We start from the raw sequence: 27,587 nt of genomic DNA on the forward strand, positions 1-27,587 counted from the left end.
ATTCTCCCTAAGGGTGATGTGGGAAGCCAGACGTGGACCCGTTGCTCAGTGTGCCTAGAGCTTTATTACCCATTCCCTAGTTTTGCTTAAACAGCATGGTTGTATTAATGCACTTTTTACCTCTTCGATTACCTTGTATCTAAGCCTCTGCAGAATACCCCCTTTATTCCAGTTCTTTTGACAGACATGCATTTTAGCCAATCAGTGCTTACTCCTAGGTAACTCCACGTGCATGTGCACAATGTTATCTATATGGCACAAATGAACTAACGCCCTCTAGCTGTCAAAAAACTGTCCCTGAGATAAGAGGCAGCCTTCAAGGGCTTAGAAATTAGCTTATGAGCCTACATATGATTTAGCTTTCAACAAAGAATAACAAGAGAACAAAGCAAATTGATGATAAAAGTAAATTGGATGTCCTATCTGAATCATGAAAGTTTAATTTTCCCTAGACTGCCCCTTTAATGTATACCCCTTATGACAACGAACTGTACATGAGACTCTCTCTCTCTGTGTTTAGGCTCCTGTTACTGTGAAGATCACATACAATAGACGTCACTACGTTTGTCAGTAAAGGGGACAACATTATAAGAATATCTAATAAATTCATTTGTGCTGAACAAGACAATGTCTGACAAGAACCAAACCTCAGACCTTCCTGATGCACACAGAGGTAAGCAGGATGTCACATGTATGTCACCTGGTTTTGTCATCACAATGGGATAATATTTACATTAACTAACCAGAAACCTCAGTGATCTGTTTGTCTTAAAGGTACATAGGGGTTGATAGTATATTGCCCCAAGGCAGAACATGCTGTGATCTGAGATGTCATTGCAGAGAATGCAGCATGTCTGCAGAAAGAATGGGACACATTCAGGAACTGTTGGCTCTTTTGCTTTGCAGCGCTGCTCTGCTTCAGGCTGTTGTCTTCAAACTGCACTGTGCTCTGGCTGCACTGCATAAGTTTTCCTTAACAAAGTGCACCCTGAACAAAGTGCTGTTTGAATATGGAGCATCGCTGCAAAGCAGCAGTGCATTTATTATTGTTGACTGACTCAAGACATTATAAAAACAACACTTTTTTTTCTCTGCAGCTGTGCAATGCACTATATTATAAAACTTTAAAAAATGCTTTATTCTCCAGTTACTTCACTTAAAAAATCTCATTGCAGAAAGTGAAAAAAAAGTTCTGCCTCTGGTGTATATTAGTAATGTACAGAAGTCTCTACTACGCAGTTTATAAAATCCTGCTTTACTTTTGTTGTTAATGACCAGATCGGCACTATGTGCTTATGCCCAGTCTCTGCGTAAAGAGCGCTTATTGGTAGGTAAGCTCCATGCATAGTGTACCAACCAATCAGCTATTGCACATGTTGCCAATTTCTTATATACAAAATGTCTAAACGTGTTTATTTTGTTTGTTTTTTTAGGCACTTTGCATTGCACAATGTCTTACTCTGGTGTGCTTGAATTGCACAGCACCAGCTGATGAAATCTGAGTGCAATCTATACATTACAGCAGTGCTTGTCATCAGAGTATACTGACATAGGCTCACAAGCGTGCTCTATAAATGGCAGCAGTGTTTGTCATTGGAGCATTCAAAGGTAGATTCAGGAGCATACTCTATATGTGCAGCAGTGCTTGTCATGAGAGCATACTGAGGTAGGTTTAGGAGTGCACTCTATACATGGCTTCAGTGTTTGTCATGAGAGCATACTGAGGTAGAACAGGAGAGTGCTCTATATATGGCAGCAGTGCTTGTCGTGAGACCATATAGAGGTAGAACAGGAGCACTGTCTATATATGGGAGAAGTGTTTGTCATGAGATCATACTGAGGAAGGCTTAGGAGTGCTCTCTATATATGACAGCAGTATTTGTCATGAGATCATACTGAAGTAGGCACCGCAGCGTGCTCTATATATTTCAGCAGTGCTTGTCATGAGAGCATACTGAGGAAGGCTTAGGAGTGCTCTCTATATATTGCAGCAGTGCTTGTCATGAGACAAGGCTCAGGAGTGCTCTCTATATATGACAGCAGTGTTTGTCATGAGATCATACTGAAGTAGGCACAGCAGCTTGCTCTATATATTGCAGCAGTGCTTGTCATGAGAGCATACTGAGGTAGGCACAGGAGCACTGTCTATATGGCATAAAGGTGTAGAGTCCACAGCACTATAAGTATCTGTTTATTAAAGCATAAGACAGGTAAATGTGCACACGTTATGCGTTAATAAACAGATGCTTATTCATAGTGCTGTGGACTCTACACCTTTTTGCTATACCGGTTAGGAGCCTTGGCCGTGGCTCCAGTCCTACGTGCACAACCCCAGATGGGAGTTCCAGGTGCTGAGCTTTACATTATCTGGTGTCTATATATGGGAGTAGGGTTTGTCATGAGAGCATACTGAGGTAGGCTCAGGAGCGCTCTCTGTATATGACAGCAGTGTTTGTCCTGAGATCATACTGAGGAAGGCTCAGGAGTGCTCTCTGTATATGACAGCAGTGTTTGTCATGAGAGCATACTGAGTTAGGCTCAGCAGCGCTCTCTATATATGACAGCAGTGTTTGTCCTGAGATCATACTGAGGAAGGCTCAGGAGCGCTCTCTATATATGACAGCAGTGTTTGTCATGAGAGCATACTGAGTTAGGCTCAGCAGCGCTCTCTATATATGACAGCAGTGTTTGTACTGAGATCATACTGAGGAAGGCTCAGGAGCGCTCTCTATATATGACAGCAGTGTTTGTCCTGAGATCATACTGAGGAAGGCTCAGGAGCGCTCTCTATATATGACAGCAGTGTTTGTCCTGAGATCATACTGAGTTAGGCTCAGGAGCGCTCTCTATATATGACAGCAGTGTTTGTTCTGAGATCATACTGAGGTAGGCTCAGGAGCGCTCTCTATATATGACAGCAGTGTTTGTCATGAGAGCATACTGAGGTAGGCTCAGGAGCGCTCTCTATATATGACAGCAGTGTTTGTACTGAGATCATACTGAGGAAGGCTCAGGAGTGCTCTCTGTATATGACAGCAGTGTTTGTCATGAGAGCATACTGAGTTAGGCTCAGGAGCGCTCTCTATATATGACAGAAGTGTTTGTACTGAGATCATACTGGGGAAGGCTCAGGAGCGCTCTCTGTATATGACAGCAGTGTTTGTCCTGAGATCATACTGAGGTAGGCTCAGGAGCGCTCTCTATATATGACAGCAGTGTTTGTACTGAGGTCATACTGAGGAAGGCTCAGGAGCGCTCTCTATATATGACAGCAGTGTTTGTCATGAGAGCATACTGGGGAAGGCTCAGGAGCGCTCTCTGTATATGACAGCAGTGTTTGTCCTGAGATCATACTGGGGAAGGCTCAGGAGCGCTCTCTGTATATGACAGCAGTGTTTGTCCTGAGATCATACTGGGGAAGGCTCAGGAGCGCTCTCTGTATATGACAGAAGTGTTTGTACTGAGATCATACTGAGGAAGGCTCAGGAGCGCTTTCTGTATATGACAGCAGTGTTTGTACTGAGATCATACTGAGGAAGGCTCAGGAGTAGGGCTGCAACTCACGATTATTTTCATAATCGATTAATAGACCGATTATTTTTACAATTAATCGACTAATCGGATAAAAATAAATGAGTGTTATAAATATAAACTTTACATTAAAACAACTGTTGGTCCAATTTTGTAAGCAGCAGAACACATTTTTATTATTCAGCAAAAGAAAACCACAAACAGTTTGAAAAGAGGTAGAAGTAGAAAGAGGTAGATTACCACTGTTTATTATTGAAATGCAAAATTGTCCACCTGTCCACATGCTCCTGGCTCTCTTTTTGCAAGCTATTTTGCCTGCAGCAGAGAAGAGGCGCTCAGATGGTGTTGAGGTGCCTGAGATGCAAAATAAGGGTTTTGCCAGTTTCACCAAGGTGTGCTATTTATCTTTGTTAGTTCTCCACAAATGCAAGGGCCTCTCAACAAAGTAAGCCTGGACCTCATTATAACATAAAAATATCTTGAATATCCATATGCAGTGGTAAATAACCATCTATAAGGTTAGGGGGGAAATATCTAGTCTACATTTAAAATAACAGATATATAAACTTACAGAGGATGAATCTGGTACATATTCCAATTAATTAAAAATAGAACTCGTATAACAAGTGCCATCAATCTAGGGCTAGGTGTAAATAACAAGCTGTGCTCTATATCATGCAAAGCATAGCCCCAAATCACCTGATTTTATATAAATAATACAAATTATGCCTCCTGTTTTATTTCTGGGTTGCACATAAGACAGGAGAAGTTGTAAACTTAATAAGAAACTTTTATAGTGTCCTAAAAAAGTGAAAAGTAAACGTCTGTAGAGGTCCTTTAGGCTGAGGGCAAAACCATAAAACACAATACCCTGTGCAGGAGCTCATTGGAGTGAAGCAGCTGGTGCTGTGCACAGACCAACTAATTGCAAACCAATTAATCAATTATGCCGATTAGTTGTTGCAGCTCTACTCAGGAGCGCTCTCTATATGGCAGCAGTGTTTGTCATGAGAGCATACTGAGGTAGGTACAGGTGCATACTCTATATGAGGCAGCAGTGATTGTAATGAGAGCATACTGAGGTAGGTACAGGATCAGGCTCTATATGAGGCAGCAGTGTTTCTAATGAGAGCATACTGAGGTAGGTACAGGATCATGCTTTATATGAGGCAGCAGTGTTTGTAATGAGAGCATACTGAGGTAGGTACAGGATCATGCTTTATATGAGGCAGCAGTGTTTGTAATGATAGCATACTGAGGTAGGTACAGGATCATGCTCTATATGAGGCAGCAGTGTTTGTAATGAGAGCATACTGAGATATGTACAGGATCATGCTCTATATGAGGCAGCAGTGTTTGTAATGAGAACATACTGAGGTAGGTACAGACGCATGCTCTATATGTGTCAGCAGTGTTTGTAATGAGAGCATACTGAGGTAGGTACAGGCGCATGCTCTATATGAGGCAGCAGTGTTTGTAATGAGAGCATACTGAGGTAGGTACAGGATCATGCTGTATATGAGGAAGCAGTGTTTGTAATGAGCGCATACTGAGGTAGGTACAGGCGCATGCTCTATATGAGGCAGCAGTGTTTGTAATGAGCGCATACTGAGGTAGGTACAGGCGCATGCTCTATATGAGGCAGCAGTGTTTGTAATGAGAGCATACTGAGGTAGGTACAGGCGCATGCTCTATATGAGGCAGCAGTGTTTGTAATTAGAGTATACTGAGGTAGGTACAGGATCATGCTCTAAATGAGGCAGCAGTGTTTGTAATGAGAGCATACTGAGGTAGGTACAGGATCATGCTCTATATGAGGCATCAGTGTTTGTAATGAGAGCATACTGAGGTAGGTACAGGATCATGCTCTATGTGAGGCAGCAGTGTTTGTAATGAGAGCATACTGAGGTAGGTACAGGCACATGCTCTATATGAGGCAGCAGTGTTTGTAATGAGAGCATACTGAGGTAGGTACAGGTGCATGCTCTATATGAGGCAGCAGTGTTTGTAATGAGAGCATACTGAGGTAGGTACAAGATCATGCTCTATATGAGGCAGCAGTGTTTGTAATGAGATCATACTGAGGTAGGTACAGGATCAGGCTCTATATGAGACAGCAGTGTTTGTAATGAGAGCATACTGAGGTAGGTACAGGCGCATGCTCTATATGAGGCAGCAGTGTTTGTAATGAGATCATACTTAGGTAGGTACAGGAGCATGCTCTATATGAGGCAGCAGTGTTTGTAATGAGATCATACTGAGGTAGGTACAGGATCAGGCTCTATATGAGACAGCAGTGTTTGTAATGAGAGTATACTGAGGTAGGTACAGGCGCATGCTCTATATGAGGCAGCAGTGTTTGTCATGAGAGCATACTGAGGTAGGTACAGGATCGGGCTCTATATGAGACAGCAGTGTTTGTAATGAGAGCATACTGAGGTAGGTACAGGCGCATGCTCTATATGAGGCAGCAGTGTTTGTAATGAGAACATACTGAGGTAGGTACAGGATCAGGCTCTATATGAGACAGCAGTGTTTGTAATGAGAGCATACTGAGGTAGGTACAGGCGCATGCTCTATGTGCGGCAGCAGTGTTTGTAATGAGAGCATACTGAGGTAGGTACAGGATCATGCTCTATGTGCGGCAGCAGTGTTTGTAATGAGAGCATACTGAGGTAGGTACAGGATCATGCTCTATGTGCGGCAGCAGTGTTTGTAATGAGAGCATACTGAGGTAGGTACAGGATCATGCTCTATATGAGGCTGCAGTGTTTGTAATGAGAGCATACTGAGGTAGGTACAGGCGCATGCTCTATTTGAGGCAGCAGTGTTTGTAATGAGAGCATACTGAGGTAGGTACAGGAGCATGCTCTATATGAGGCAGCAGTGTTTGTAATAAGAGCATACTGAGGTAGGTACAGGATCATGTTCTATATGAGGCAACAGTGTTTGTAATAAGAGCATACTGAGGTAGGTACAGGATCATGTTCTATATGAGGCAGCACTGTTTGTAATAAGAGCATACTGAGGTAGGTACAGGATCATGCTCTATATGAGGCAACAGTGATTGTAATGAGAGCATACTGAGGTAGGTACAGGATCATACTCTATATGAGGCAGCAGTGTTTGTAATGAGAGCATACTGAGGTAGGTACAGGCGCATGCTCTATATGAGGCAGCAGTGTTTGTAATGAGAACATACTGAGGTAGGTACAGGATCATGCTCTATATGAGGCAACAGTGTTTGTAATGAGAGCATACTGAGGTAGGTACAAGCGCATGCTCTATATGAAGCAGCAGTGTTTGTAATGAGAGCATACTGAGGTAGGTACAGGCACATGCTCTATATGAGGCATCAGTGTTTGTAATGAGAGCATACTGATGTAGGTACAGGATCATGCTCTATATGAGGCAGCAGTGTTTGTAATGAGAGCATACTGAGGTAGGTACAGGATCATGCTCTATATGATGCAGCAGTGTTTGTAATGAGAGCATACTGAGGTAGGTACAGGATCATGTTCTATATGAGGCAGCAGTGTTTGTAATGAGAGCATACTGAGGTAGGTACAGGATCATGCTCTATATGAGGCAGCAGTGTTTGTCATGAGAGCATACTGAGGTAGGTACAGGATCATGCTCTATATGAGGCAGCAGTGTTTGTAATGAGAGCATACTGAGGAAGGTAAAGGATCATGCTCTATATGAGGCAGCAGTGTTTGTTATGAGAGCATACTGAGGTAGGTACAGGCGCATGCTCTATATGAGGCAGCAGTGTTTGTTATGAGAGCATACTGAGGTAGGTACAGGCGCATGCTCTATATGAGGCAGCAGTGTTTGTTATGAGAGCATACTGAGGTAGGTACAGGTGCATGCTCTATATGAGGCAGCAGTGTTTGTAATGAGAGCATACTGAGGTAGGTACAGGATCAGGCTCTATATGAGACAGCAGTGTTTGTAATGTGAGCATACTGAGGTAAGTACAGGATCAGGCTCTATATGAGACAGCAGTGTTTGTAATGAGAGCATACTGAGGTAGGTACAGGCGCATGCTCTATATGAGGCAGCAGTGTTTGTAATGAGAGCATACTGAGGTAGGTACAGGATCAGGCTCTATATGAGACAGCAGTGTTTGTAATGAGAGCATACTGAGGTAGGTACAGGATCATGCTCTATGTGCGGCAGCAGTGTTTGTAATGAGAGCATACTGAGGTAGGTAGAGGTGCATGCTCTGTATGAGGCAGCAGTGTTTGTAATGAGAGCATACTGAGGTAGGTACAGGCGCATGCTCTATATGAGGCAGCAGTGTTTGTAATAAGAGCATACTGAGGTAGGTACAAGCGCATGCTCTATATGAAGCAGCAGTGTTTGTAATGAGAGCATACTGAGGTAGGTACAGGCACATGCTCTATATGAGGCATCAGTGTTTGTAATGAGAGCATACTGATGTAGGTACAGGATCATGCTCTATATGAGGCAGCAGTGTTTGTAATGAGAGCATACTGAGGTAGGTACAGGATCATGCTCTATATGAGGCAGCAGTGTTTGTAATGAGAGCATACTGAGGTAGGTACAGGATCATGTTCTATATGAGGCAGCAGTGTTTGTAATGAGAGCATACTGAGGTAGGTACAGGATCATGCTCTATATGAGGCAGCAGTGTTTGTCATGAGAGCATACTGAGGTAGGTACAGGATCATGCTCTATATGAGGCAGCAGTGTTTGTAATGAGAGCATACTGAGGTAGGTACAGGCGCATGCTCTATATGAGGCAGCAGTGTTTGTTATGAGAGCATACTGAGGTAGGTACAGGCGCATGCTCTATATGACGCAGCAGTGTTTGTTATGAGAGCATACTGAGGTAGGTACAGGTGCATGCTCTATATAAGGCAGCAGTGTTTGTAATGAGAGCATACTGAGGTAGGTACAGGATCAGGCTCTATATGAGACAGCAGTGTTTGTAATGTGAGCATACTGAGGTAAGTACAGGATCAGGCTCTATATGAGACAGCAGTGTTTGTAATGAGAGCATACTGAGGTAGGTACAGGCGCATGCTCTATATGAGGCAGCAGTGTTTGTAATGAGAGCATACTGAGGTAGGTACAGGATCAGGCTCTATATGAGACAGCAGTGTTTGTAATAAGAGCATACTGAGGTAGGTACAGGATCATGCTCTATGTGCGGCAGCAGTGTTTGTAATGAGAGCATACTGAGGTAGGTACAGGTGCATGCTCTATATGAGGCAGCAGTGTTTGTAATGAGAGCATACTGAGGTAGGTACAGGCGCATGCTCTATATGAGGCAGCAGTGTTTCTAATAAGAGCATACTGAGGTAGGTACATTATCATGCTCTGTATGAGGCAGCAGTGTTTGTAATGAGAGCATACTGAGGTAGGTACAGGTTCATGCTCTATATGAGGCAGCAGTGTTTGTAATGAGAGCATACGGAGGTAGGTACAGGCGCATGCTCTGTATGAAGCAGCAGTGTTTGTAATGAGAGCATACTGAGGTAGGTACAGGATCATGCTCTATATGAGGCATCAGTGTTTGTAATGAGAGCATACTGAGGTTGATACATGCGCATGCTATATATGAGGCAGCAGTGTTTGTAATGAGAGCATAGTGAGGTAGGTACAGGAGCATTCTCTATATGAGGCAGCAGTGTTTGTAATGAGAGCATACTGAGGTAGGTACAGGCGCATGCTCTATATGAGGCAGCCGTGTTTGTAATGAGAGCATACTGTGGTAGGTATAGGATCATGCTCTATATGAAGCAGCAGTGTTTGTAATGAGAACATACTGAGGTAGGTACAGGTTCATGCTCTATATGAGGCAGCAGTGTTTGTAATGAGAGCATACTGAGGTAGGTACAGGTTCATGCTCTATATGAGGCAGCAGTGTTTGTAATGAGAGCATACTGAGGTAGGTACAGGTTCATGCTCTATATGAGGCAGCAGTGTTTGTAATGAGAGCATACTGAGGTAGGTACAAGTTCATGCTCTATATGAGGCAGCAGTGTTTGTAATGAGAGCATACTGAGGTAGGTACAGGATCATGCTCTATATGACAGCAGTGTTTGTAATGAGAGCATACTGAGGTAGGTACAGGGGCATGCTCTATATGAGGCAGCAGTGTTTGTAATGAGAGCATACTGAGGTAGGTACAGGGGCATGCTCTATATCAGGCAGCAGTGTTTGTAATGAGAGCATACTGAGGTAGGTACAGGCGCATGCTCTATATGAGGCAGCAGTGTTTGTAATGAGAGCATACTGAGGTAGGTACAGGATCATGCTCTGTATGAGTCAGCAGTGTTTGTAATGAGAGCATACTGAGGTAGGTACAGGATCAGGCTCTATATGAGGCAGCAGTGTTTGTGATGAGAGCATACTGAGGTAGGTACAGGCACATGCTCTATATGAGGCAGCAGTGTTTGTAATGAGAGCATACTGAGGTAGGTACAGGGGCATGCTCTATATGAGACAGCAGTGTTTGTAATGAGAGCATACTGAGGTAGGTACAGGCGCATGCTCTATATGAGGCAGCAGTGTTTGTAATGAGAGCATACCGAGGTAGGTACAGGCGCATGCTCTATATTAGGCAGCAGTGTTTGTAATGAGAGCATACTGAGGTAGGTACAGGATCATGCTCTATATGAGGCAGTAGTGTTTGTTATGAGAGCATACTGAGGTAGGTACAGGCGCATGCTCTATATGAGGCAGCAGTGTTTGTAATGAGAGCATACTGAGGTAGGTAGAAGTGTTTGTAATGAGAGCATACTGAGGTAGGTACAGGATCATGCTCTATATGAGGCAGTAGTGTTTGTTATGAGAGCATACTGAGGTAGGTACAGGCGCATGCTATATATGAGGCAGCAGTGTTTGTAATGAGATCATAGTGAGGTAGGTACAGGAGCATTCTCTATATGAGGCAGTAGTGTTTGTAATGAGAGCATACTGAGGTAGGTTCAGGTTCATGCTCTATATGAGGCAACAGTGTTTGTAATGAGAGCATACTGAGGTAGGTACAGGATCATGCTCTATATGAGGCAGCAGTGTTTATAATGAGAGCATACTGACGTAGGTACAGGATTATGCTCTATATGAGGCAGCAGTATTTCTAATGAGAGCATACTGAGGTAGGTACAGGATCATGCTCTATATGAGGCAGCAGTATTTGTAATGAGAGCATACTGAGGTATGTACAGGATCAGGCTCTATATGAGGCAGCAGTGTTTGTGATGAGAGCATACTGAGGTAGGTACAGGCACATGCTCTATATGAGGCAACAGTGTTTGTAATGAGAGCATACTGAGGTAGGTACAGGCGCATGCTCTATATGAGGCAGCCGTGTTTGTAATGAGAGCATACTGAGGTAGGTAGAGGCGCATGCTCTATATGAGGCAACAGTGTTTGTAATGAGAACATATTGAGGTAGGTACAGGGGCATGCTCTATATGAGGCAGCAGTGTTTGTAATGAGAGCATACCGAGGTAGGTACAGGCGCATGCTCTATATTAGGCAGCAGTGTTTGTAATGAGAGCATACTGAGGTAGGTACAGGATCATGCTCTATATGAGGCAGTAGTGTTTCTTATGAGAGCATACTGAGGTAGGTACAGGCGCATGCTCTATATGAGGCAGCAGTGTTTGTAATGAGAGCATACTGAGGTAGGTACAGGATCAGGCTCTATATGAGACAGCAGTGTTTGTAATGTGAGCATACTGAGGTAAGTACAGGATCAGGCTCTATATGAGACAGCAGTGTTTGTAATGAGAGCATACTGAGGTAGGTACAGGCGCATGCTCTATATGAGGCAGCAGTGTTTGTAATGAGAGCATACTGAGGTAGGTACAGGAGCATGCTCTATATCAGGCAGCAGTGTTTGTAATGAGAGCATACTGAGGTAGGTACAGGCGCATGCTCTATATGAGGCAGCAGTGTTTGTAATGAGAGCATACTGAGGTAGGTACAGGAGCATGCTCTATATGAGGCAGCAGTGTTAGTAATGAGAGCATACTGAGGTAGGTTCAGGTTCATGCTCTATATGAGGCAGCAGTGTTTGTAATGAGAGCATACTGAGGTAGGTATAGGATCATGCTCTATATGAGGCAGCAGTGTTTGTAATGAGAGCATACTGAGGTAGGTACAGGATCATTCTCTATATGAGGCAGCAGTGTTTGTAATGAGAGCATACTGAGGTAGGTACAGGATCAGGCTCTATATGAGGCAGCAGTGATTGTAATGAGAGCATACTGAGGTAGGTACAGTATCATGCTCTATATGAGGCAGCAGTGATTGTAATGAGAGCATACTGAGGTAGGTACAGGATCATGCTCTATATGAGGCAGCAGTGTTTGTAATTAGAGCATACTGAGGTAGGTACAGGCACATGCTCTATATGAGGCAGCAGTGTTTGTAATGAGAGCATACTGAGGTAGGTACAGGCGCATGCTCTATATAAAGCAGCAGTGTTTGTAATGAGAGCATACTGAGGTAGGTACAGGATCATGCTCTGTATGAGTCAGCAGTGTTTGTAATGAGAGCATACTGAGGTAGGTACAGGATCATGCTCTATATGAGGCAGCAGTGTTTGTTATAAGAGCATACTGAGGTAGGTACAGGCGCATGCTCTATATGAGGCAGCAGTATTTGTAATGAGAGCATACTGAGGTAGGTACAGGGGCATTCTCTATATGAGGCAGCAGTGTTTGTAATGAGAGCATACTGAGGTAGGTACAGGCGCATGCTCTATATGAGGCAGCAGTGTTTGTAATGAGAGCATACCGAGGTAGGTACAGGATCATGCTTTATATCAGGCAGCACTGTTTGTAATGAGAGCATACTGAGGTAGGTACAGGCGCATGCTCTATATGAGGCATCCGTGTTTGTAATGAGAGCATACTGAGGTAGGTACAGGAGTATGCTCTATATGAGGCAGCAGTGTTTTGTAATGAGAGCATACTGAGGTAGGTACAGGATCAGGCTCTATATGAGACAGCAGTGTTTGTAATGAGAGCATACTGAGGTAGGTACAGGTGCATGCTCTATATGAGGCAGCAGTGTTTGTAATGAGAGCATACTGAGGTAGGTACAGGAGCATGCTCTATATCAGGCAGCAGTGTTTGTAATGAGAGCATACTGAGGTAGGTACAGGCGCATGCTCTATATGAGGCAGCAGTGTTTGTAATGAGAGCATACTGAGGTAGGTACAGGAGCATGCTCTATATGAGGCAGCAGTGTTAGTAATGAGAGCATACTGAGGTAGGTTCAGGTTCATGCTCTATATGAGGCAGCAGTGTTTGTAATGAGAGCATACTGAGGTAGGTATAGGATCATGCTCTATATGAGGCAGCAGTGTTTGTAATGAGAGCATACTGAGGTAGGTACAGGATCATTCTCTATATGAGGCAGCAGTGTTTGTAATGAGAGCATACTGAGGTAGGTACAGGATCAGGCTCTATATGAGGCAGCAGTGATTGTAATGAGAGCATACTGAGGTAGGTACAGTATCATGCTCTATATGAGGCAGCAGTGATTGTAATGAGAGCATACTGAGGTAGGTACAGGATCATGCTCTATATGAGGCAGCAGTGTTTGTAATTAGAGCATACTGAGGTAGGTACAGGCACATGCTCTATATGAGGCAGCAGTGTTTGTAATGAGAGCATACTGAGGTAGGTACAGGCGCATGCTCTATATAAAGCAGCAGTGTTTGTAATGAGAGCATACTGAGGTAGGTACAGGATCATGCTCTGTATGAGTCAGCAGTGTTTGTAATGAGAGCATACTGAGGTAGGTACAGGATCATGCTCTATATGAGGCAACAGTGTTTGTTATAAGAGCATACTGAGGTAGGTACAGGCGCATGCTCTATATGAGGCAGCAGTATTTGTAATGAGAGCATACTGAGGTAGGTACAGGGGCATTCTCTATATGAGGCAGCAGTGTTTGTAATGAGAGCATACTGAGGTAGGTACAGGCGCATGCTCTATATGAGGCAGCAGTGTTTGTAATGAGAGCATACCGAGGTAGGTACAGGATCATGCTTTATATCAGGTAGCAGTGTTTGTAATGAGAGCATACTGAGGTAGGTACAGGCGCATGCTCTATATGAGGCATCCGTGTTTGTAATGAGAGCATACTGAGGTAGGTACAGGAGTATGCTCTATATGAGGCAGCAGTGTTTTGTAATGAGAGCATACTGAGGTAGGTACAGGATCAGGCTCTATATGAGACAGCAGTGTTTGTAATGAGAGCATACTGAGGTAGGTACAGGTGCATGCTCTATATGAGGCAGCAGTGATTGTAATTAGAGCATACTGAGGTAGGTACAGGATCATGCTCTATATGAGGCAGCAGTGTTTGTACTGAGAGCATACTGAGGTAGGTACAGGATCATGCTCTATATGAGGCAGCAGTGTTTGTACTGAGAGCATACTGAGGTAGGTACAGGCACATGCTCAATATGAGGCAGCAGTGTTTGTAATGAGAGCATACTGATGTTGGGACAGGCGCATGCTCTATATGAGGCAGTAGTGTTTGTAATGAGAGCATACTGAGGTAGGTACAGGTGCATGCTCTATATGAGGCAGCAGTGTTTGTAATGAGAGCATACTGAGGTAGGTTCAGGTTCATGCTCTATATGAGGCAGCAGTGTTTGTATTGAGAGCATACTGAGGTAAGTACAGGATCATGCTCTATATGAGACAGCAGTGTTTGTAATGAGAGCATACTGAGGTAGGTACAGGATCATGCTCTATATGAGGCACCAGTGATTGTAATGAGAGCATACTGAAGTAGGTACAGGCGCATGCTCTATATGAGGCAGCAGTGTTTGTAATGAGAGCATACTGAGATAGGTACAGGATCATGTTCTAAATGAGGCAGTAGTGTTTATAATGAGAGCATACTGAGGTAGGTACAGGCGCATGCTCTATATGAGGCAGCAGTGTTTGTAATGAGAGCATACTGAGGTAGGTACAGGATCATGCTCTATATGAGGCAGCAGTGTTTGTAATGAGAGCATACTGAGGTAGGTACAAGATCATGCTTTATATGAGGCAGCAGTGTTTGTAATGAGAGCATACTGAGGTAGGTACAGGATGATGCTCTATATGAGGCAGCAGTGTTTGTAATGAGAGCATACTCAGGTAGGTACAGGATCATGCTCTATATGAAGCACCAGTGATTGTAATGAGAGCATACTGAGGTAGGTACAGGCACATGCTCTATATGAGGCAGCAGTGTTTGTAATGAGAGCATACTGAGGTAGGTTCAGGCGCATGCTCTATATGAGGTAGCAGTGTTTGTAATGAGAGCATACTGAGATAGGTACAGGCGCATGCTCTATATGAGGCAGCAGTGTTTGTAATGAGAGCATACTGAGGTAGGTACAGGCGCATGCTCTATATGAGGCAGCAGTGTTTGTAAAGAGAGCATACTGAGGTAGGTACAGGATCATGCTCTATATTAGGAAGCAGTGTTTGTAATGAGAACATACTGAGGTAGGTACAGGATCATGCTCTATATGAGGCAGCAGTGTTTGTAATGAGAGCATACTGAGGTAGGTACAGGATCATGCTCTATATGAGGCAGCAGTGTTTGTAATGAGAGCATACTGAGGTAGGTAAAGGCGCATGCTCTATATGAGGTCAGCAGTGTTTGTAATGAGAACATACTGAGGTAGGTACAGGATCGTGCTCTATATGAGGCAGTAGTCATGGAAGCACTCTGAAGTAGGCTCAGGAGCGTGCTTTATGTATGACAGCAGTGCTTGTCGTGAGAGCATACTGAGATAGGCACAGGGTTAAGTTGGATCAAGGGGTTAGATACATACGATGTGACTGCGCTATTCCAAGATGCTGGTTTATTTCGGCCCATAGTTGGTACCTGTTAACCTTTTAAATTGGGATTTTTTTTCTTTTTCTTTTTTTTTCTTCTTAGCTGTGCTACTGTACTTATTTTTTTATTCATTAAATTTTATTATATAAAATCTGTGCCAATTTCTTCCCAAAAGTGATTAAATTTTACTCATTGCTGTAAATGGCTGCATTTAATACCAAGCGTGATTTAATTAGGCTTCAGGATATTATTGTAAAAGAAGATAAAACATACAAACTGCTGTTATATAAGTTTATGTTACACCCTGTACTGTGCTCTATCAGGTAACTTCCTGCTGTAATTACAGGGCGTCTAGAGGAAAACCCGGGCACTGGGCTATTAAATGTGAAGGAAGAGGATGAGACAGATGCCGGTGAGTAGTAATACGTGAGAGTCTGCCGGGGCTGTGCACACAGTTACTTACTGCTCTCCCTCCCTGCCGGTGAGTAGTAATACGTGAGAGTCTGCCGGGGCTGTGCACACAGTTACTTACTGCTCTCCCTCCCTGCCGGTGAGTAGTAATACGTGAGAGTCTGCCGGGGCTGTGCACACAGTTACTTACTGCTCTCCCTCCCTGCCGGTGAGTAGTAATACGTGAGAGTCTGCCGGGGCTGTGCACACAGTTACTTACTGCTCTCCCTCCATGCCGGTGAGTAGTAATACGTGAGAGTCTGTCGGGGCTGTGTACATAGTTACTTACTGCTCTCCCTTGTAGTTTACTGTCTGGTTTATAAGTGCAGATAACACAATGAGTTTAACCCTTTTTTAGTTCATGGTGTAGTTTATACTGGAATATAGAGGATCACAGTAAAAAAAGGATGAGAGGGAAAAGGAGACTGTGTGCGAATTTGGTGCTATTGTCTGTTAGGGAAATAAAAAAACGATATATGGTAAAGTTATAAACAAAACTAGATCATGTGATATAAAAACTGAATCTGCTTTATTTGTACAGATGAAGATAACGCTGATATAGTGAAAGTTGAGATAACAGAAGATCTGTGTGTGAGGCATCAGCTGGAAGCACCAGATGAGGAAACCAGTGACAGCATCAGCTCAGGTAAGTGTGCACTTGTGGTGTGCCTGAGGGACACAGGATACAGGTGAGTGTGCACGTGTGTTAAGTCTGATGGATGCAGGTCACAGGTAAGTGTGCACGTATGTTGTGTCTGTGGGACATGGGCTACAGGTGAATGTGTTACAGATGAGTGTGCATGTGTGTTGTGTCTCAGGGATACAGGTTACATGTGAGTGGGCATGTGTATTGTGTCTCCGGGACACAGGTTTACAGGTGAGTGTGCATGTGTCTGAGGGATGAAGATGGCATGGATTGTGTGTGTGTTACAGGTGAGTGTACACAAGGTGGTTGTGCATGTATGTTGTGGGTTACAGGTGAGTGAGCACATATATTGTGTGTGAGGTATGTGAGTTACAGGTGAGTGAGCACATATATTGTGTGTGAGGTATGTGAGTTGCAGGTGAGTGAGCACATATATTGTGTGTGAGATATGTGAGTTACAGGTGAGTGAGCACATATATTGTGTGTGAGGTTTGTGAGTTACAGGTGAGTGAGCACATATATTGTGTGTGAGGTATGTGGGTTACAGGTGAGCGAGCACATATATATTGTGTGTGAGGTATGTGAGTTACAGGTGAGTGAACACATATATTGTGTGTGAGGTATGTGAGTTACAGGTGAGTGAGCACATATATTGTGTGTGAGATATGTGAGTTACAGGTGAGTGAGCACATATATTGTGTGTGTGAGGTACGTGAGTTACAGGTGAGTGTGCACATATATTGTGTGAGGTATTTGAGTTACAGGTGAGTGTGCACATATATTGTGTGAGGTATGTGAGTTACAGGTGAGTGTGCACATATATTGTGTGAGGTATGTGAGTTACAGGTGAGTGAGCACATATATTGTGTCTGAGGTGTGTGAGTTACAGGTTAGTGAGCACATATATTGTGTGTGAGGTATGTGAGTTACAGGTGAGTGAGCACATATATTGTGTGTGAGGTATGAGTTACAGGTGAGTGAGCACATATATTGTGTGTGAGGTATGTGAGTTACAGGTTAGTGAGCATATATATTGTGTGTGAGGTATGTGAGTTACAGGTGAGTGAGCACATATATTGTGTGTGAGGTATGTGAGTTACAGGTGAGTGAGCACATATATTGTGTGTGAGGTATGTGAGTTACAGGTGAGTGGGCACATATATTGTGTGTGAGGTATGTGAGTTACAGGTTAGTGAGCATATATATTGTGTGTGAGGTATGTGAGTTACCGGTGAGTGAGCACATATATTGTGTGTGAGGTATGTGTGTTACAGGTGAGTGTGCACATATATTGTGTGTGAGGTATGTGAGTTACAGGTGAGTGTGCACATATATTGTGTGTGAGGTATGTGAGTTACAGGTGAGTGTGCACATATATTGTGTGTGAGGTATGTGAGTTACAGGTGAATGTGCCCATATATTGTGTGTGAGGTATGTGAGTTACAGGTGAGTGTGCACATATATTGTGTGTGAGGTATGTGAGTTACAGGTGAGTGAGCACATATATTGTGTGTGAGGTATGTGAGTTACAGGTGAGTGTGCACATATATTGTGTGTGAGGTATGTGAGTTACAGGTGAGTGTGCACATATATTGTGTGTTAGGTATGTGAGTTTCAGGTGAGTGTGCACGTATATTGTATGTGAGTTATAGGTGAGTGTGCATAGTGTGATAGTCTACTAAATAATTCTCTTGTGTGCACATAGTTATTTTTTGCGTTCTCACATGATTTTTCGTTATATATAATGAGAAAGAAATAGATACATCCCATGAGCACTACAAATAACTTACACATTTGCATGTATATTCTTATTGTACAGGCCGTATGGATGTGACGCCTTCAGATGGCTCAGTAGTTGAGTACAGAGGAGAACCGTATGTGTGTGATCACGTGAAGACTGAGGAGGATGAAGTTCCTATCAATACGGCTACAGGTGATTAGCAGTAATTAACACACTACCCTCAAACATCTGCTAGATATAGCGCAGGTCTTTCCTCCACATGCAGTCCTAGCACAGCTTTGCCAGCGAAGTTGCGCCAGTTAAACCCAAAACGACCACAGATGTACAGGGTACGTCTGTCATTAAGGGGTTAAGTAAAGGGAATATTCTGTGATGGTGACATTTTGTCTCATGTAAATAAGTTATATTTATCAGATGGTTACGCAGCAGACACAAGTCAGTGAGCAGCTCATGTATGATTAACTAAGGGCTAGATTACAAATGAAGCACAAAAATATAAGTTCTACTGAGTGCTAACTCAGCTCAAGATAAATCTGGTGCTCCTATTCTTTTACTCATATTACAAGTTGAACGTAAAATATTATCGGAAGAGCCAACGTCTCAGGTGCACTAACATCTGGAGGTCGTTTATTGTGACCTCGCTGAGTCCTGCATAGACTTCTGTATATTTGTACACATATAAATAAAACACATACATATTCACCTTTGTGCACCAGATCATATCCCTTTAAATCACTATTAGAACATTTATTTCTATGATAAACCTTGTTTTTGTATTAAATATGTGTAACTATGAGTGAAATACTTTACTCTAATATACTATACGTGTGTTTTATTGCGCATATATTCAGGCATTAATGGGACAGTAAAGTCAAAATTAAACTTTTGTGCTTCAGATAGAGGATACAGTTTTAAACAACTTTCCAATTTACTTCTAATATCTAATTTTCTGTATTTTCTTGGTATCCTTTGTTCAATTTATAACCTAGAGGTAGCGCTCAAAGCTAATTGGAGGGGTTAAACTGAGGTTAGCAGGATTTGCTTTCTCCTAAGCGCTTGGCCTGTTTTTCTTTTTTTGCACATTTATCCTTTGTTCAATAGCATACCTAGATAGGCTCAGGGGGCAGCAATGCCCTACTAGCTAGCTGATGTCTGCACACAAATGCCTCTTGTCATTGGCTCAGCAGATGTGTACAGCTAACACCCAGTAGTGCTTTGCTTCTCCTTCAACAAAAGATAACATTTGCTTCATTATCTTGGTAACAGAAGTACATTGTAAGCTTGTATAAAATTACTCTATCTTAATCATGAAAGGTTTTTTTTGTTTTTTACATTTTACTTCAGGTCTCTAAAAGCACTAAGTTTCCAGTGCTATTTTGTAATGTGCTCGAGTGTAACACTTATGTCGCCAATGTAATATGAGCGTTGGTAGCAAATCCTGCGCTATCCATTTAAAGTATAGGGTGCGCTAAATAAATGTCAGCCTCGTTAAAGGGACATGAAACCCTTAATTTTTCTTTCATGATGCAGAGATAGAATGAGGAGCAGAACCGTTAACGCTACCCTTAGTGTGACCTTGCGCACAATAATCATCAGAGACATGAAGCTCTCAGATACAGAGAGAATACAATTTTAAAAAAACTACAATTTACTTATAATATTTAATTTTCTTCATTCTCTTGGTATTAAAGGATACCAAGAGAACAAAACAAATTAGATAATAAAAGTAAATGGGAAAGTTGTTTAAAATTGTATTCTCTCTGTATCTATTTAAATTTCATGTCTCTGATAATTGTGCGCAAGGTCACACTAAGGGTAACGTTAACGGTTTTGCTCCACTTGCGTCTCATTGATACAGTGCACAGGTGAGTGTACGTGTGTGATGTGCCTAAGGGACGCAGGGCACAGGTGAGTGTACGTGTGTGATGTGTCTAAGGGACGCAGGGCACAGGTGAGTGTACGTATGTGATGTGCCTAAGGGACGCAGAGTGCAGGTGAGTGTACGTGTGTGATGTGCCTAAGGGACGCAGAGTGCAGGTGAGTGTACGTGTGTGATGTTCCTAAGGGACGCAGGGCTCAGGTGAGTGTATATGTGGGGCATTGTAATATTACAACTTTGTTATGCAGTGCTAAACTGTGACCATATTTATATGATCTATCAGTACAGGTTAGTGTATGTGTGTGACGTGTGCGCAGTGCTAAAAAGCTAAAATGTGACTATATTTATATGATCTATGCAGGTGATGTTAAGACTAAAGTCACACTTAATGCTGAACAAACAAATGATCTGTATGTAAAAAGTCAGCAGGAAGCTGTGAAGCAGGAAATCAGTGACAATATCAGTACAGGTGAGTGCACGTGAGTGATGTGTCTGAGGGGTACAGATCATCTGCCCAACTAAGCACGGAGGTTTTCATTACAGAAAAGGAAGACATTTTTAGAGCCATCATCTCTTTTCAGTAAAACACACAGCTGAAAATGCCCCTGTAGGTGATTGTGATATAATTTATGTAGGACTGAAATCCAAGTCTAAATTATTAAAGAAAAAGAATTAATTATTTCTTTCTAATGACTCGGTGAGTCCACGGATCATCTAATACTATTGGGAATTTCTTTTTTAAGACAGGATGAGTCCACGGATCATCTTAATTACTAATGGGATATTCACCTCCTGATCAGCAGGAGGAGGCAAAGAGCACCACAGCAGAGCTGTTAAATAGCTCCTCCCTTCCCTCCCACTCCCATCATTCTCTTTGCCTACGTTAGTGATAGGAAGAGGTAAAGTGAGGTGTTAGTATAGATTCTTCAATCAAGAGTTTATTATTTTTAAAGTAGTGCAAGATTGTGCTGCTTTGTCCTAGGGTGTAGCCGTAGTCCATATCAGTCTCTTCAGTAGAGCCTTGGTGGCTTTAAAGCAATGGGAACTGGTGGGACATAATTCTCACTGTGCCTCCAATATTTGTTTGCTGCCCTAACCCTGAAAACCTGAGGCATATTTAATCAGGAATTTCATTTTTTTCAGAGGTCCGTGTGGGGGATAGGACTCCTGAAGCCTGCTGAACTGCCTTTGCTGTCAGGCAGACATATGAGGTAAGTGCTTGTTTATTTTTCCTGGGACACTTAGAGGAAAAGGAGCGCACTTTTATTACACTTCATTACATTTCACATAAGGCTTATGGTTGCACAATATAACGCATAAGCGCTTGGGACATATAAACTCTCAGGGTCTGAGGGGACCAGACAGCATATTACAGGCACTGGGACTGGGAGAAAGCATAATTATGGTGGTTTTTATTAATGCGTTATTTACCATAGCTATAACGGCCAGGAGTGTGTTGTTGCGCTTAGCCATGCCCACGATGGGTGGATCCTCTAGATTGCGTGCCTTTCATACTGCGCCTCTATCTAGAGACGGTTCAGACAGAGTTACACGCATGATATTGCTCTGCCTAAAAGCGCATGTTGGCTTAGATTTTATAAGCATTTTTTGACTGGAAGTGCTGCTGAATGGTTTCCCCATCGAATCAGGATCGCTGCCCTACAGGGAGTGAAGGATCCGGTTCTTGTCAGGTAGACACCTCAGCAGAGCTCCTGAGGTGTGGGGGTGTCTTTATTTTTAGTCTATTGCTGTTTGAGAACGTTGTTTTGTACTTTTTCTTGCACGCAGTAAAAAAAAGTTACACTTTAAAATTTAAAGAAACAGTAACTTTTTTTGATAAAAAAATTTTTGCGTAAAAATTAAAATTTTCATTGCATATTTACATTTTTGTGACTAAATATGGACACAGGAGCCTTGCAAAATTTTACTTGCTCTATGTGTTTGGATGCTAATGTGGAACCACCAATCCCTTTCTGTCCCTCATGCATTTAGAGCGCTATAGATTGTAGAGAAATTTATTTTTCCTGAACAAATCTTTTCAAAGGCAGATGCTTCCCAAAAGTCTACCGACGAGGTGGAAGGTGTGCCGCAGCTTTCTCCCCAAGCGTCCCAAACTCTAACGCCCCACTCAAGCAGTGTCCTGTACTCCTACTTTGGCCCCTGCAGTTACCTTGAAAGACATAGCTTCTCTTATGTCCTCTACAATTTCTGAAGCATTGTCTGCTTTTCCTATGCTGCAAGGCAAACGTAAGAGAAAAGCCAGACAATCAGTAAGTGAGGTTGCGGATGCCATGGAAGAGGAGGGTAATGCAATTCAATCTGAATGTGAAATTTCAGATTCAGCAAGTTCATTGCCTCTGACGGACTCGGAGGTTGTAACCTTTAGGTTTAAGCTAGAACACCTCCGCCTGTTGCTCAGGGAAGTTTTAGTTACATTAGATGACTGTGATTTCACAGTAGTGGTGGCCCCTTTAAAGTCTAGTAAACTGGACAAATATTTCGAAACTCCTTACTCAGACGTATTTCCTGTTGTGACAGACCCTTCGGTCAGGACTGAAAGTGTTAACTTTATTTTCTAACCACAAGTGGCTGGCTCCAGCTACAATCTAATTAATGCTTAGCATTCTATTGTTTGATCACCTCCAGAGAGAAAAACGCCTAAGTGATAAGGAGAGTCAAGAGTGTCCTGTGGTTGAAGTGTTTAAGTAATCTAATCCTATTGTATCATGTCAAGGGCGCTTCTCCCTTTTATCTAATGTACAACATTCTTTCAACCCCCATCTGTGGGGGGGTCAAAAACCTGTATAAATCTGTATGCTGCCTTCAAATAAAGTTATTATCCTGTTTTAAACCTGAAATGTGGAGCTTGGTCTCATGTTTGCAGGGAAACTGATCAAGGTTGTGAAGTGCTGATTCTGTATGCAGGACATTGTTCATCTGGTATTAACCCGTGGTATACAGTTGGTACCGTAACATTGGTGGCAAGCGACGGAATGAACCTTATCGCCCAGAAGAGCAACTACACAAGCCAGTAACCTCAGGAAGAAGGGGATTATTACAATACTGACTAAGATGGAAAGACTACCAGGAACGGAAGGAACAAATGGGCCCAGCATAGCAGACAGAACCCCTGAAGAAGCAAGCTTTGATCGGGCGGTTAAAATAAGACTGGCATATTATGGCCCCAACCCATCTGCGGAAATTATCGACCGGGTCATAGCAGCTGTGGAGGCCAACCTACTTCGCCAAAGCGGCGCTGCAGCAAACCCAGTGGAAAAGAGAAAAGTAAATTTTGCAGCTTTTAAAAACTTCCTGGAAACAGAAGGAGAGATTGATGGGTACCTTGCGGATTTTGAGAGGCAATGTGCACTACACAAGGTACCCGCAGAGGACTGGGTCACGATATTATCCGGAAAATTATCCGGCCGGGCCAGTGAGGCTTTTCGGGCCATTCCAGATGAGGAAGTCGGGGATTATAATACTGTAAAAGAGGCTCTGCTCTCCAGGTATGCGGTTACACCGGAGGCATACCGGAGGCGGTTCAGAGACACTGTTAAATTAGCTGGAGATTCCTACCTTGAGTGGGCATGTAAGGTGCACAGCACAGCAGCTCACTGGATAGCGGGGTGCCAAGCCGTATCTGGGGAAGAGGTGCTGCAGCTATTCCTGTTGGAACATTGCTTCGACAAGTTACCCGCAGGAGTTCGAGAGTGGGTTCGGGACCGTAAACCCTCCACCCTGCATGAAGCGGCTCGCTTGGCAGATGAGTATACGGATGCCCGCAAACTGGACACTGCTACCACTAAGCCCCCTGCTAGAGTGGAGTACAGACCCCCAGTCACCCCAGCAGCTGCCAGTTACCAACCCCCGGCGCACCGCTATACCACACGGCATCTGGCCACGAACTACCCTCAGAGAGCCCGGTTCAATTCGCGGGGCTACTCACAACCGATTCGATGCTTTGGATGTAAGCAACTAGGGCACAAAAGACCAGAGTGTCCCCTAAATGCAGCGAACCAAGCACAGTCCTGGAGAAGACCTGCCGGCGGAATCACACGTAACCCTCAGCCTGCGGCCCGCTACGTAGAGGTGCAAGAATGCTGGAGCATCCTACATGAGGCAGACCTTGTGCAAGCTGCCCACTGGAATAACCGGCAACTGGTTAAAGTGAATGGGAAGAAGGTCAGTGGTCTACGGGATACTGGTGCTACCATGACCTTGCTTCAGAAGAACTTGGTGTCTGAGAAACAGTACACTGGAGACACTGTGGCTGTGAGGGTAGCAGGGGGCGATGTGTTCAGCCTACCTGTTGCCAGGGTACATTTGGATTGGGGAGTGGGCGCTAGACCTGTGAATGTGGGGGTCAAGAAGGACTTACCTGCTGATGTTCTTCTTGGAAATGACTTGGCTCCCCTTGTTTCTGCCTATGCTCCCATGGGTCCCGCTGATGTTAACCCTGTGACTACCCGTGCTCAGATCCGTGCAGCAGAGACTGACCCCCCTGCTGCTAAGCCCCAGGACGCTGAGCTCAGTAAATCTCTATCCGCTATTGATACGTGGAAGTCCCGTTACAATGCGCTGATGAAGGAGAAGAGGAGCGCAGAGGAAAAAGCACGTTTAGAACGTGAATCTCTGCTAGACAAGCTGCACCGACAGACTGCAGAAAACACCAGCTTGAGAGTGGGACATGAAACATTAAAGACAAACTTAGCGACACTTGAGGAGAAGCTGACGCTGGCTCATAGTGAGGTGCAGCAACTCAAGGGCACCCTATGTCAGTATGAAGGGATTGTGGATACCTATAAAGAGCAGGTACAGAAAACTCGTAAAGAAGCTGATGGGATTTTGAAGGACTGTTTAGCCCTGGTCTGGGCACTGAGGAAGTTGAACCCTTCTTTGTATGGACAGGAATTCTCTCTCATAACGGGAATACAGATGGATTGTCCTGGCAAACTGACATGCCTACCACCTCCTAGTCCGGTCATCCCCAGGTTGACCCGCCAAAGGGTCAAGCCGGGTCTGCCGGAGTGTTCCACAAGGGGGGAGCTATGTGACAGACCCTTCGGTCAGGACTGAAAGTGTTAACTTTATTTTCTAACCACAAGTGGCTGGCTCCAGCTACAATCTAATTAATGCTTAGCATTCTATTGTTTGATCACCTCCAGAGAGAAAAACGCCTAAGTGATAAGGAGAGTCAAGAGTGTCCTGTGGTTGAAGTGTTTAAGTAATCTAATCCTATTGTATCATGTCAAGGGCGCTTCTCCCTTTTATCTAATGTACAACATTCTTTCAACCCCCATCTGTGGGGGGGTCAAAAACCTGTATAAATCTGTATGCTGCCTTCAAATAAAGTTATTATCCTGTTTTAAACCTGAAATGTGGAGCTTGGTCTCATGTTTGCAGGGAAACTGATCAAGGTTGTGAAGTGCTGATTCTGTATGCAGGACATTGTTCATCTGGTATTAACCCGTGGTATACAGTTGGTACCGTAACACCTGTTATAAATCGAGCTTCGGAGATCGTTACTAAAGAATGGCAGAGACCAGGTATTCCCTTTTCTCTCTCGCCTATCTTTAAGAAGATGTTTCCCATAGCTGATGCCTTCAAGGAGGCTTGGCAGACCGTTCCTAAAGTGGAAGGGCCTGTTTCCACCTTGGCCAAGAGAAGTATTATTCCCATAGAGGACAGTTTTTCTTTTAAAAATTCTATTGATAAGAAGTTAGAGGGTCTACTTAAAAAGATTTATGTTCACCAGGGTCTGCTATTGCAACCTGTTGCGTGCATTGCTACTGTCACGGGTGCAGCAGCATACTGTTTGATGCTCTATCTGAGTCCCTCAGGACCGAAACTTGCTTGGAGGAGATCCAAGACAGGATAAAAGCTCTGAAGACTAGCTAATTCCTTCATTACAGTCGCTTCTCTTCAAATCATCAAACTGGCAGCTAAAAGTTCAGGTTTCTCTGTCCTAGCCTGCAGAGTCCTATGGTTAAAACCTTGGTCTGCAGACGTGTCATCTAAGTCTAAGCTTCTATCGATTCCTTACAAGGGAAAGACCTTGTTTGGCCCTGACTTGACGGAAATTATTTCTGATATATCGGGAGGCAAGGGTCATCTACTCCCTCAGGATAAGAGAAACAAGCTAAAGGGATGACAGAATAATTTTCGTTCCTTTCAAAATTTCAAAGGAAATGCTTCCTCTTCCTCCTATAAGCAGGAACAATCCAAGTCTGCATGCAGACCCAACTAGTCTTGGAACAAGGACAAACAGTCCAAGAAGCCTGCTGCTGATTCCCAGACTGCATGAAGGGCATGCCCCCGATCCGGGTCCAGATCTGGTAGGGGGCAGACTATCCTTCTTTGTTCAAACCTGGGTTCGGGACGTTCAGGATCCCTGGGCAATAGAGATAGTGTCCCATGGATACAAATTGGAGTTCAAGAGTTTTCCTCCCAGAGGCAGGTTTCGACTTTCAAGATTATCTGCAGACCAGATAAAGAAAGAGGCGTTCTTACATTGTTTAGAAGACCTTTCTATCATGGGAGTGATTGTTCCCGTCCCAGTACAGAAGCAAGGTCAGGGTTTTTATTCCAACCTGTTTGTGGTCCCCAAAAAGGAGGGAACCTTCAGACCAATTTTAGATCTCAAGAGTCTAGACAAATTTCTCAGAGTTCCATCCTTCAAGATGGAAACTATACTTTCCATCATCCCATTGATCCAAGGGTCAATTTATGACAACAGTGGATTTAAAGGACGCGTATCTACATGTTCCCATTCACAGTGATCATCACAAGTTCCAAAGGTTTGCCTCCCAGGACAAGCACTTCCAGTTCGTGGCTCTGCCTTTCGGTCTGGCCACGGCTCCAAGAATATTTACAAGGGTTCTGGGGTCTCTCCTGGCGGTTCTCCGACCACAAGGCATTGGGGTGGCACCTTATCTGGACGATATTCTAGTTCAGGCGCCATCTTTTCAACAAGCAAGATCCCATACCGACCTGGTGTTACCTTCCTAAGAACTCACGGGTGGAAGATAAATTTGGGAAAAAGTTCCTTGACTCCAAGTACAAGGATAATTTTCTTGGGAACCATAATAGATTCTCTATCCATGAAGATCTTTCTGACAGAAGTCAGGAAATCAAAGATTATCGATACTTGTCTAGCCCTTCAGTCCTCTCTTCGGCTGTCAGAGGCTTAGTGCATGGAGGTTATCGGGCTGATGGTGGCGGCAATGGATATCATCCCGTTTGCTCGGTTCCATCTCATCCCATCTCTGTAGCTAAGCATGCTCAGGCGATGGAACAGGGATTATGCAGACTTGTCTCCTCAAATAATCCTGGATCAGGAAACAAGAGATTCTCTTCAATGGTGGTTGTCTCTGGATCATCTTTCCCAGGGAACCTGCTTTCGCAGACCGTCTTGAGTGATTGTGACAACAGATGCCTGCCTTTTAGGGTGGGGAGCTGTCTGGGGCTCTCTAATGGCTCAGGGACTTGGACTCAGTCAGAGT

General features: G+C 43.7%; 1 protein-coding gene across 1 annotated transcript in view; it reads left to right on the forward strand.

Moving 5' to 3' along the window:
- The first annotated feature begins 526 nt into the window (after positions 1-526).
- The window catches only part of LOC128655617 (oocyte zinc finger protein XlCOF6.1-like), a 47,597-nt gene continuing 20,536 nt past the window's right edge, over positions 527-27,587 (forward strand). The window contains exons 1-4 of the mRNA XM_053709209.1: positions 527-673; positions 16,361-16,465; positions 18,285-18,398; positions 20,447-20,554. Of these exons, the coding sequence (XP_053565184.1) occupies positions 628-673; positions 16,361-16,465; positions 18,285-18,398; positions 20,447-20,554 (373 nt within the window). The 5' untranslated portion in view covers positions 527-627. The remainder of the gene's footprint in view (positions 674-16,360; positions 16,466-18,284; positions 18,399-20,446; positions 20,555-27,587) is intronic.

Source organism: Bombina bombina, chromosome 4 (genome assembly GCF_027579735.1).
Source record: "Bombina bombina isolate aBomBom1 chromosome 4, aBomBom1.pri, whole genome shotgun sequence".
Lineage (NCBI taxonomy): Eukaryota > Metazoa > Chordata > Amphibia > Anura > Bombinatoridae > Bombina > Bombina bombina.